Source organism: Helicoverpa armigera, chromosome 5 (genome assembly GCF_030705265.1).
Source record: "Helicoverpa armigera isolate CAAS_96S chromosome 5, ASM3070526v1, whole genome shotgun sequence".
In the NCBI taxonomy this organism is placed as follows: domain Eukaryota; kingdom Metazoa; phylum Arthropoda; class Insecta; order Lepidoptera; family Noctuidae; genus Helicoverpa; species Helicoverpa armigera.
The window spans coordinates 746,020-758,373 of NC_087124.1; the positions used below are offsets into that span (position 1 = coordinate 746,020).

Here is a 12,354-nt window from a genome sequence, read left to right on the forward strand (position 1 = left end):
TTCAAAGAAATTAAAACGCTTTCTTGGAAAAAATGCAGGAAGCTTCTTTAGAAACATTCGTAGGATATCCTTTTGTAGTGAGACGTACCTGTGAGCTCTGTAGTGGTTCTTCAATTTGGCTTTAGTGTCGATGTTCAAGTACTTCTTATGCACTGCTTCGTACGCCGTCCATTCAATGTTCTTCATCCTCACCCGTTCCTGTCTGCCGGCCCTTATTGGATCACTCTCTTGCGCTTCGTTAGGATTTCTAGACAAATGGAATAAATATTTGAAAGGTATATCTTTTATTCATCGAGTATGATAAACATAATATTTTATAACATTGGGTGTTTTTTTTTCTATCAAAGTTTTATAACGCGATAAGAGCAGATGATTTTGCAAACAAATAACACTGTTGTAAGAATACAATTCAATCAAATAGGTGATGAAAAAACATTAATAAAAAAAATGTACAAGCTCAAAATTGTAGGCAAATTAATTTCAGAAATACTATAAACATCTTAAACGAAGAGATAACAGATGTTGAAAAGAATCCAGATTTTTCTATTTGATTAAATTCATAAAAATGTTATGACAGAATAAAATTGAAATCAGGCCGAATAAATCTTTTATGAAGAATAAAGGCCCTCTATTTAATCTCGTAGATTCGCACGTTAATACTACGAACAAATAACGTAATAACTTTATTAACAGACAATTTATGCCAGGCATCCATTTTTTTTAAACATACAGGAAACAATGTTATCAAAATTGCTAGAAATTATTTCTGATGATCTAATTGCCATATCAAATCCATGGAGTACATTCTGATCAAATTTATCAAATGCCATAAGAAATTCCACTTACCCAGTCTTCGCAAAGTTGCCCCAATACAGCATGACGGATTCTGACAAGGCCACTTCGGCCTTCGTATAGTTCCTCGCGAAATGGGCCAACCCACCCACCAGGGGAGCTCCGAACACATAAGGCAACTCCTCACCATGGATGCACCCTTGTCGCTGCAGAAATACACAAGATTTAAGTAGAGTCGAAATTAGCACTTCGAACTCAAAGTTCCAAAAATAAAAAAAACAATTGCCTGCACTATTTACCAAAATAATATCGTCTACATAAAATTAATGTTGTAAAATGTAAATCATTAGTGCTACTATTCTGTTGTTCTTCAAAGCACCTTCTAATTCTAATATCATCATTGTTAAACCACGCACGAATGGTGATATGAAGTCACCCTTCCTCCATACATAGAAATCATTAGCTAACTAACTATTGCCTGGGACCTTCATAACACCAATTCCATACAAAATTGTTCCTTAAGCTGCCTCATTGCCCTCGTTAGCTCATCTATTGCAAACAAGGTAACTCCACACTCCCATATTAACGGAACCATCGCCTCACCATCCAGTTCAGATAGAACTTCCAATTCCCTATCGAACTTAGCTGAGAAGGGTCTTCATTAAATGGTCAAATAATAATTGCTCCTCAAAATGTGGATAGTTAGCAGTTTGTCGGAAACAGGCTGATGTTCGTTTTGTGATGTATCGATGTTAATGAGTAGGTTAAACTCGCGCTATTATTAGTAAGGGCGGCATTATCTCGGATTGATGTCCAAATTATGCGGTAAAACTGTTAATTTAGGACCATTTGGGATTAACATTTGGACGCAATGAAATAAATTATTTGTCAGGTTTAACTCGATCATTTAATTTTCCCATCTATTTTGTGTGCGAGAATAATTTGGTAATAAATATGTGTATTTTGCAATTTTCCTACGAAGCTTCAGCATCAATTGCGTTTGCAAAACTGAAAAGCAATTTTATTCACGCCCAGGCAAATAGGTGCTGCAATATTTATAAAGATAGATGACCTAAATGCTTCCTCGGCACGTATTACCTTTGTGTTCTGGGCCGCGAGTTCATTGGGACTAATATTTGCATGGCCTGTACAAATGTTTGTTCCATTTCCGAATGTTCGAGAATGTGGAACACCCTGCTAGCTATTTAGCTATGTCGGTATTAATTCAGTCACCGTCATTGGCTCATTTACTGGCCATTGCTGGACAAAGGCCATTTCTCAAATGTTAACAGGCACCTTGATATTTTGACAGTCATAATATCTCAGATATTCTCAGATCTTCAGAAATTGTTACTTGCCAGAACATTCGAAATTGAAGTGTAGGCGTTTAAACTCCAGCCCCGACATTAATCCTTTAGGAATAATTATTCAAAACTATTTACCATCTAAACTTAATCGATTATGAACTCCAAAAACTAAACAAACTCGAGCTAAGTAATGCAAAACTTCAACTTAATTGAATAATTTCATAAATCCAATTTGTGTTGTGTTTTGGCTCGTTACCACAAAATGTGAGCTGTTCAAGGCTACTTAATTGTTTAGTGAACTGCTATGAAATAAGTTTCTGAGAAACAATTATTTTGAAATTCGTTTAACTGTTCATGTTTGCGAAATTCTTAGTGATGTAAGTTCTTTTTATAAGTATTGTTCTTCTTTATTTGCAGGTATTTCTTTGGATTACATTCAAAAAGAGAAAAGCAAGCATGGCATGAGTTTATTAAATTGATAAATGAATGAAGATCAAAACCAATGGCATGCAGCTGCATCCAATACACTGGAAACTGATCCCCACTTATTTAAAAATAGGTTCGGCTGATAACAGGCCACGGAAGGAAACTTGACAGTAAGTACTACTCGCTGGCTGAATAAGAGAGGTTAGATTAGCAGTCGCATCAGGTCAAACAAGAATTCTGAGTGCAACGTATTTTCTTTACCTGATTATGATACCATATCAAAAAATCGGTAGGTAGCAACTTTTTTATCACTTACCTGAGGATAATCTCCATACTTTGTCTGGTAGTCAAACACGTACAAGTAAGAATTCCGTCTGAGTGCAGAATGTGTGTCTGCTGTCAACACCATTGGTGCTACGATTTGAGCATCGCTTAACGCTTCTAGCGTTTCGTCCCTGATAACAAATTTTATAACATTAGTACAGAAACCTTGACATTTTAGTTTTACACTGCAAACAATACAAATTGACTGCGATTCAAGGATTGAAGAAGATCATCACTCTACGGTTAGAATAGTTTTAAAACTGCGTTACTTTCAGAGATGGGAATTCTGACTAGATGAAAGACCATTAAAGTACTATATTTATCCTTTTTGATACCAGAACTGAAGAAGATCCTAATAATTATGGCTAGCGATCAAATAGCTGTCTCAATTAATATTGAATAATTAATTGTAATTAACCTGAATGTCCTATTAATTAGCATCAATAGATTTGATGGATTGATTTATGGTAATATTAGTCAATTCTTTCAAGATTATGACATTTGATTTTGACGCTATAGGACAGTATCTACTACCATATTTAGAAGATTTTAGAGTACTTAAATATTTTCGTCTGATTCAACGTGAACAACTAGACTAGACCATGTCTGTGGTCTCAACTACGTCAACTATGTAACACTATCGGGATAGTTATCCCACTCCATACTGTACCAAATTTTAACCAAAACTATTGAGCAGTCTGGCCACAAAATTCCATAACATTTAAATAGTTTTCATTTCCACAGACGACGTTGATGTTAAACTTTCTTCCAGTTTTCTAACACTAAGCTTAAGCTCAGTTTTAAACAGTTCCTAAATACAGTCGTGTTAACTTCGTCCATCGCTTGAGTCTGGACTTTCTAGACATTAGATATTGTCCTGTTAAGAAATAGTTCATTTTGTAGAAGTAAATGAAGCACGTTTCTTGAAGATGCAAAGTTTTTAATGACAAGTGATGTAGATACTTTAATTTTTTATTTATTACAAAGATAGTAAGTCTAGGTTATACTAAGCCCCACAAAACCTTTGCAATAGTTTTACTGTGGGGTATAAATATGTAGAAATAGATCTAATAAAACATACCTGCACTCGTACAGCTTTCTAGCAATTTCATTTCAAATTCTATTTATAATTGTAGGTATCGTTTAAAATATTTCTCGTACATGTATTTCACGTTTTATTTTCCCGTTTCTTGAGCACACGTGTATTTTTCTTGGTATACGTAATCTGATTAGGATTCTTGAATTTTCCGTAAATAATATAAAATCTTAAAATAACTACGCATGTCGAAAGAATATTTTAATGTTACAACATGTGGACTCTTTTAGTAAGAAATGAGTCTCCTACTTGATGAAAGCTGCACTTCTGCTATTTGGAAATTTATCTTATTGAAACACTCATAAGTCAAAAGTCATTCAAAGTCACATGTTCCAAATAAATGGCATCACAATCTTTATGGCTGGTAATTTGAAGAGCACACTTACCTAATATTAATCGGATGCTGCACAGGCCGCTCCCAATCCGTATACTCATTAATTATAGTCGCCAGGATCTCTGACAGATGGTAGCTGTAAGTATTCCTGACGAAAGACTTGAGGATTTTGGACCTCCTGTCGGCTTCTATGCCATACTGCACGTCATCACCACTGAAGGCGAAGTACGCCTCCGCTTTTGTTACTCCTAACATTAAATCGTACCTGAAAGAGGTGCTGGATTAGAAATGGATTTGATTGATACGTGTGTAAAAAATATAATGATTTCAAAAATCTGTCTAAATCTATCAAGCAGGCACCTGCCTTAATTTCAGGAATAGCACTCAAAGAAGATAATCAATCAGTTAAGTCAAAGGCCATAAAAGTGACCATTTCAAAATATGTCTACTCATGAACAAACCTTTACAGATACTACTATGGAATATAAAACAAATGAATACTTACTTAGTAAGCTGTGCCACAGCACTCTTCCTCATCAGCACGGCATTGATGATGTTGATGGCATTCTGGGCCTGCTTGCCCAAAGGTGCATGAGCCACCGCCTGACCTCCCCACTCGTACCCATTCTCAGGGTTCACTAGCAGATCACCGGTATCTGGTAAGAGGACACAGTATTGTATTATACACAGGAAGACCAAGATGTGTATCTTGATCTTCCTGTGCATAAAATGTTTTAATGGCTACATGCTATTTATGGTAGATTAGAGGATAGAATTTGTTGAAGACGGAAGGACGATTACTTTATTTCTATTGCATAAACAATCTATCTATACATATAATAAAAAATCGGTAAAAAAACTTTTAAGTCAAACGGTTTTATCTTATGTGCACTGAAAACTAGAAAATAAAAAAATACTTAGTTACTTACCTGTCAACCTACGTAGGTGGTCTTGGTCATATTAGACTAAAATAAAAACGTGGGGCCCATTAACTGTTGCTGTAGTACTTTCTTCTAGTGGTATAATAGGTGTGGATTGCATCGACTTACTATAATCGTAACTGGAGATTTTGACAATCAATAATCGGCTTCACCAGCGAACGCCAAGCTCATGATCTACCAAAGTATAAAGATATGCTTTGCCATAGGTAGGATTTCAGAGGGGCCCCACGTTTTTATTTTAGTCTAATATGACCAAGACCACCTACGTAGGTTGACAGGTAAGTAACTAAGTATTTTTTTATTTTCTAGTTTTCAGTGCACATAAGATATAAAACCGTTTGACTTAAAAGTTTTTTTACCGATTTTTTATTTTCTAGTTTTTAGTATTTAATGAAAATGCCTACCGAATATTCCTCATTCTATCTAATTCATTTAGTGCATCATTATTACACGGTCTCTTATCTGATAATTTATTACAATCAAATTTTTTTAAAAGTCATTTTTTTAACGACGCCAAAAATCATCAAGTGACCCCTCCCTGGGTCAGCAGCGGTAAGGGAGTGCCAGACTCTTACTGACTAAAAATAGTTATGTTTCGTCGTAGGCCTTTTATGTACCAGGGCCACGGTAACTCTTTCGAACAATCCCGCAGCCCAGGCAGGCCTTGGCCCTGTTGGGCCCCGCTGGGGTTGCTGACAGTATTCTACTTGTGCAGCCCTTTCATTTGATACCCATATTGAGGGGGTTGTGGAAAAATATGTAATCCGCCATTTTGTGCCGGCGGCCATATTAGATTTACAATGTTATTGATATTTCTGTATTGTATTGTCATCGGAATAAAAGGTGTATACAAAATTTCAGATTAATCGGTTGACAGGAAGAGGGTGAAATTTGAATTACTAAATTTGACCCAAAAATATAACAAACGGGATGAGCTAAATAAAACCGTTTAAAAATTGTTATCAGCCATTTGGTAGCGGCGGCCATCTTAGATTTCTTAGTAAATTAGATTATTAGAATTTTGCATAGTAAATTGTATTCTACTTGTTGAGACCTTTCATTTGATACCCATGTTGATGGGATTGATAAAACCTAAGTTATCCGCCATTTTGTAGAGGCCGCCATCTTGGATTTGAATTTTATATAGTACATTGTATTCTACTGGTTGAGCACTTTCATTTGATACCCACATTGACGGGATTGATAAAATCTACGTTATCCGCCATTTTGTACCGGCGGCCATCTTGGATTTGCAATGTTATTGATATTACTATATTGTATTGTCATCGGAAATAAAGGTGTGTACCAAATTTCAGATCAATCTGACAACAGGAAAACACTGAAATTTCAATTTCTAAATTTGACCCAAGAATGAATAAATAATAAAACAAACGGGGTGAGCTAAATAAAACCGTTTAATAAAATGATAGGAAAGTCAAAACTGTACATTGAATATTTTTTTTAAAGAATACTTGGGGGGTGATCTATTATCGATTCTGAACCCAAATATATAGTTTTTATAATTTTTGTCTGTTTGTCTGTTTGTCTGTATGTTTGGTCTCACTGAACTCGAAAAGTACTGCATAGATTTAAATCAAATTTTGCATGAATATTACCTGGGGGCCGGTTCAACATATAGGATATATATTATCACGCTATCACCTACGGGGGATGAGCAATGATACCCTAAAATTATAGATGAAGAAAATCATGCAGAAACAGATGTGCCATAAAACTGATAGTAGGTAAAATATCAATAATGACAGACTTCACTTTGTCATGGTATGTTCTTACTTTCAAGAAAAAATTATATGACAGCGTGTGTATTTCGCTACTATAAAAACACTACAAGAAATATCAGCGCATCATCAGGGACATTTTTATAATTCTTTCACCATTAGAAAGCTACATTATCTGCGAGTAACATAGGGTATATTTTATCCCGGTGCGGGCAGTCCCACGTCCCGAAGAAATTATGAACTTCCCCACATTCTTAAAAAGTCTACATATGTTGTTCTGACATAATATAAGCTATACCTCTCATAAACATGAATATCCAATCATTTCATCCGATAACAAACATGCATCACACTGAAAGTGCATTGCGAGTCTAAGATTTTATTATTATATAAAAAAAACATTGTAATTAATATTCAGACATCCTTAAAAATACGTTCCTGATTTTAATATATTACATTATTTTGGATTCACTTACATATAAATAGAAGGTCCTTATTAATATACTTTTTGAGTAATGAAGAATGTAGGCAAAATACGACCGAAAACATTGTGTCACTTCTAAAATTAACATCAATGGGAATAACTACCTGTCACAATACGTCAACAAGATGTCAACAGAAGACAAGAGTTCGTTCGTTCTGAAAACGTACAAATTACACGTCGCAGGCCAGAGACATACTTGCTTTCAACTTCTGATCACAAATCATCGAGCTAAGAATTATATCGCAAATACACCGTTTACAATTACGAACAGTCACAGTCAGACCCACGGACTGAGTCTAAAAAGACACCTTTTGTATAGCTACGTTTATATCATTTATATTATTCAGTTACAAAGACAGAATTACTATCAAACGTGTTTTCGCTAAATGTTCTATTAGTTTTTGCAAAAATACATTCCCAACTCTGATCTCATGGAGGTGGCGCCCGGGTGCCCGGGATGACAAAGAATGAGGCGGCGGCGTAGCGACTGAAAATTCCCAACTCTCATCCCAGCCACTGCGGTAAGACACCACGAAAGCCGGATGTCGAGGGACGGCTTCCGGCCACCGTAGGCGTGAGCGATTAGTTTTGAGTGGGTCATCGACCTTCCGGCTTCTGGGAGACCCGTTATTTCACGCGCCCCTCAAGGAGATTCAGCAAACCCCTGTGAGGCCCACTAGGGCCAAAGCCTGACACTCCCTCACGCTGCTCAAACTGATGGCTGAGAATTACGTAACTTTCCAGGATGCCATGCAACGTGTTGCAAATGCCCAGGCCTTTGAGAGCTTGATAATCCTTTTCTCCACCTTAACTTGAGTTTTGTGGTACATGAACAAATTAGAATAGTAATGAATTAGGTCATCTTCATCACGTTTACCAACTCTTAATGTTCAACATGCACACCCGCTTCTCTAACTTTATTGAAGGATCACTAAAATTGTTTCAGTTAGTTTAGCTACGCTACTATAGCCCGTTGTCAAACCTTTTAATATCAATTCTGTAGAAGTGTGAATATCGAATGTGTAATATATCGAATTTCCGTTTGTGCATTGCACAAAAACCAACGTTATGATTTTCGAGAAGTCAAAAGAGTCGGCCGGCTAAGAATTATATTCATCGTTGGTTAATTGAATACATTTTCAGAAACCACAATCACAGTAGATACCAAAGCGAATGATCGCTTCATAGAGCTCCGATTTTCTCGTGACGATCAAGTCAGTTCTGGTCTGTTCGCTCATCAGATCTTTGAAAACGGTTCGATGATAATATACTGTTCTGTCCTGTTTACCTACGTGTGACACATAATATGGTATTTAAACGTCCTCCGCAAGAGAGCCAACGTTTGTGCTATTTATAAAGACGAAATTTTACCGTTGTGCAGTAGTGACGCACAGTATACACTTATGTTTCTTCTGATCTGCTGGCTCCACCAAGAAATGACAAATTGCGAGCGTACATTTTGAAAATCTTGGAAGAACTGCAGGCTTCAAGTGCCAACACACGAATTGGACTTACTCCCTCGGACGTATACTTTACCTGATCGTGAAATTATGCAAACATTTCGGTGGAATTCCAACATAACATAGTGAGTGAGTGCACAGAAAATCCCCGAAATACAAGTAGTGAAACTATGCGCTTGCCTGATGACTCAGTCATCATCCACCCAGCTATTCCTCAATAGTGTGGGTGTTGGCTTCCAGTCAAACCGAATCTTTTTGAGTACCAATGTTTACTTGGAGTGCCTATCTGATCTCTTCAACCCAGTGAACTAGACACCGCGTTATCCATGGTCAGTAAAACTGTTTGACAGACTTTCTGGCTCCTGATTTGTCGCAGCTGCTGCAGAAAATGTACAAATGACAACTTTGTCAGACCTTTGTTTTATGTGAGAATTACGTAATAATTTTCCAAATCGGTTGACTAGATCCAGAGATTTCCTCAACGTCACAAACTTTACTTCTTTTGTTTAGATAAATAGTCACACATCGTCGACACCACCTTGATTGATCAACCCGTGCTGCTGCTAAGTGGTAATCCTAATTATATTGTTATGTAAAAGAATACACCTACGCTACGGCATAAGTAGTATTTTGACAATTCCAAATTGCCCACGCAGACGAAGTCGCGGGCAACAGCTAGTTATTAATAAGGTCATAACCAGGCTAAATATGATGATGGTCCATTGTGTAACAGAGAACTCTCTATGAATCTTGCGAGCACTCGTACAGTACTAGTATCATAGTTTTTTATGATAAAAGTGTAAAGAAAGTTAAAAGCATTTTGATCAATCTAAACAGAATGAAAGCACAACAATTTCCAAAATAACACAAAAGTAAGGCAAACCAAACAAACTTAAAAATTGTCAAAGCTGAATTTTATCAAAAAGCAAGCGAGACAGAAACGGCCATTAATTGTCCGACATCACAAAAAGCGGAGATCAACGTATAGCCCGGTCAAAATAGACATAAAAGTAGTGGTCAAATAACAAAAATTCCCACAGAGCCGATTTTTGGTGGAGAGCTAGATTTGATCATTATAAATAAAATACTAAAAGTCCCCATCGATCCCATGTGTGCGTCAAAAGTTATTCGAGGTCAAATGTCAAAATTTTAGGTTTTTTGATTATTTTTCGAAAACGGTAAGTTTTATCAAAAAAAGACATCGGACCAAAATCGTAGATCTTTAAATTTTCTACAAAAATGGCATTAACAGTTTTCTCCTAAATCTTACCATTCCTGAGATATAGCCATTCAAAGAGTCACACTATACATGATATGCACATATAAGCCACGTACATACGAGGGCTGCCTTTAAGTTGTATCGTTTGAAATAAGTACAGACAATCTAATAGGTTAATACCATTTATTGTTTTTCAAAGAATTCTCTGCGATATTTAATGCACTTTAGCACGCATTAAACCCAGTTCTTGAAACATTTATTCCATTCTGAAGTGGGGGTAGTCAAATTGGCCGATTTGTATGAGTCAACAGCCTTTTCAGGTGTGCTGAAAAGTTTACCACGAAGACTTTACTTAATTTTGTGGAATGTAAAACAATTGTTATGCCCACGGATCTATGTCACGGTATGTTACATGTTGGTCTGCGACAATTAACTGCCGCATAGCCTCGATATTATCTTGGGTCATATCGGGTTTGAACTACCTTCAAGTGGCTTGTCTCTAAGGCTAGATTGCCCACTTTTAAATCCTAAATATGAGCGTACTGCAGTCCTAAGGCATGGTTCTGCATCATTAAACACAGAACAATTTTTTTTAAAGCGCTGAAGTCGCGACAATGCGCTTTTAAAGTTGTAGAAAATTATCGCACGCTTATTTTCCTTCGACATTTCCATTTTTATCCAGAAGACTGGGGTTGGAAGGAAGGTACAAATCGGCCAATTTGACTACCCCCACTTTAGAATGGAATAAATGTTTCAAGAACTGGGTTTAATGCGTGCTAAAGTGCATTAAATATCGCAGAGAATTCTTTGAAAAACAATAAATGGTATTAACTTATTAGATTGTCTGTACTTATTTCAAACGATACAACTTAAAGGCAGCCCTCGCATGTACGTGGCTTATATGTTCATATCATGTATAGTGTGACTCTTTGAATCGCTATATCTCAGAAATGGTAAGATTTAGAAGAAAACTGTTAATGTCATTTTTGTAGAAAATTTAAAGATCTACAATTTTGGTCTGATGTGTTTTTTTGATAAAACTTACCGTTTTCGAAAAAAAATCAAAAAACCTAAAATTTTGACATTTGACCTCGAATAACTTTTGACGCACACATGGGATCGATGGGGACTTTTAGTATTTTATTTATAATGATCAAATCTAGCTCTCCACCAAAAATCAGCTCTGTGGGAATTTTTGTTATTTCATATGTCTATTTTGACCGGGCTAGTAAGAAAAAAAATCCCGTTGTTCAACAAACTGAGCTAACAGAAAACGTTGACGCTCGAAGAGCGCGAGATGAGAAAAGTTCCCTGAGACAATTTAATAACAGCGGGTGGACGAGACGCCGGAATGCCGATGTGAAAACACGGAAACTTTTGTGGATTTATGTCTCGTGTTTGGGTTATGGTAGCTGCACTTCATGAAATCTTTGCTGTTATTTTTTGGCTGTTGAAATTGAACAGTTCACAAATCACACAAATCAATTTTTAAAACCTTAAGACGATGAAAGAAGGTAACGATATTGGAGCAGCATATTGCTTGAAGGTGCTAACATGTCACGTTATTGTTTCAAACTGCTGGACATAGACAAAGAGCATTAATTGTGGTATCTATACATATAATAAAATGATAGGAAAGTCAAAACTGTACATTGAATATTTTTTTTAAAGAATACTTGGGGGGTGATCTATTATCGATTCTGAACCCAAATATATAGTTTTTAGAATTTTTGTCTGTATGTCTGTTTGTCTGTATGTCTGTTTGTCTGTATGTTTGGTCTCACTGAACTCGAAAAGTACTGCATAGATTTAAATCAAATTTTGCATGAATATTACCTGGGAGCCGGTTCAACATATAGGATATATATTATCACGCTATCACCTACGGGGGATGAGCAATGAACGATAATTTCTGTTAACGTTTCTGCAACAGCGGGTGCAATAATGACACATATTTGAATGTTGAACTTTGTAAGTTTATCGGCCTATTATCAATCTTTACATAGAAAATAACGCTTTTATAAGTAACTTGAGCAAAAAACTGAATTTAAAGAAATGATTTCCTAAAATTATAGATGAAGAAAATTATGCAGAAACAGATGTGCCAAAAAACTGGTAGTAGGTAAAATATCAATGAAAACAGACTTCACTTTGTCTTGGTATGTTCTTACTTTCAAGAAAAAATTATATGACAACGTGTGTATTTCGCTACTATAAAAACACTACAAGAAA

The 12,354-nt window shown here is 36.1% G+C and overlaps 1 protein-coding gene across 3 annotated transcripts in view; it reads right to left on the minus strand.

Annotated features, from left to right (window-relative positions):
* Window positions 1-12,354, minus strand: part of Nlg3 (Neuroligin 3) — a 110,184-nt gene that overhangs the window by 2,423 nt on the left and 95,407 nt on the right. For 2 of the 3 annotated variants that reach the window (XM_049842151.2, XM_021341749.3), the window contains exons 7-11: window positions 4,785-4,935; window positions 4,332-4,544; window positions 2,842-2,980; window positions 847-998; window positions 89-247 (exon numbers count right to left, since the gene is read on the minus strand). In XM_049842151.2, the coding sequence (XP_049698108.1) occupies window positions 89-247; window positions 847-998; window positions 2,842-2,980; window positions 4,332-4,544; window positions 4,785-4,935 (814 nt within the window). The remainder of the gene's footprint in view (window positions 1-88; window positions 248-846; window positions 999-2,841; window positions 2,981-4,331; window positions 4,545-4,784; window positions 4,936-12,354) is intronic. The other variant, XM_021341750.3, reaches the window with a different exon arrangement.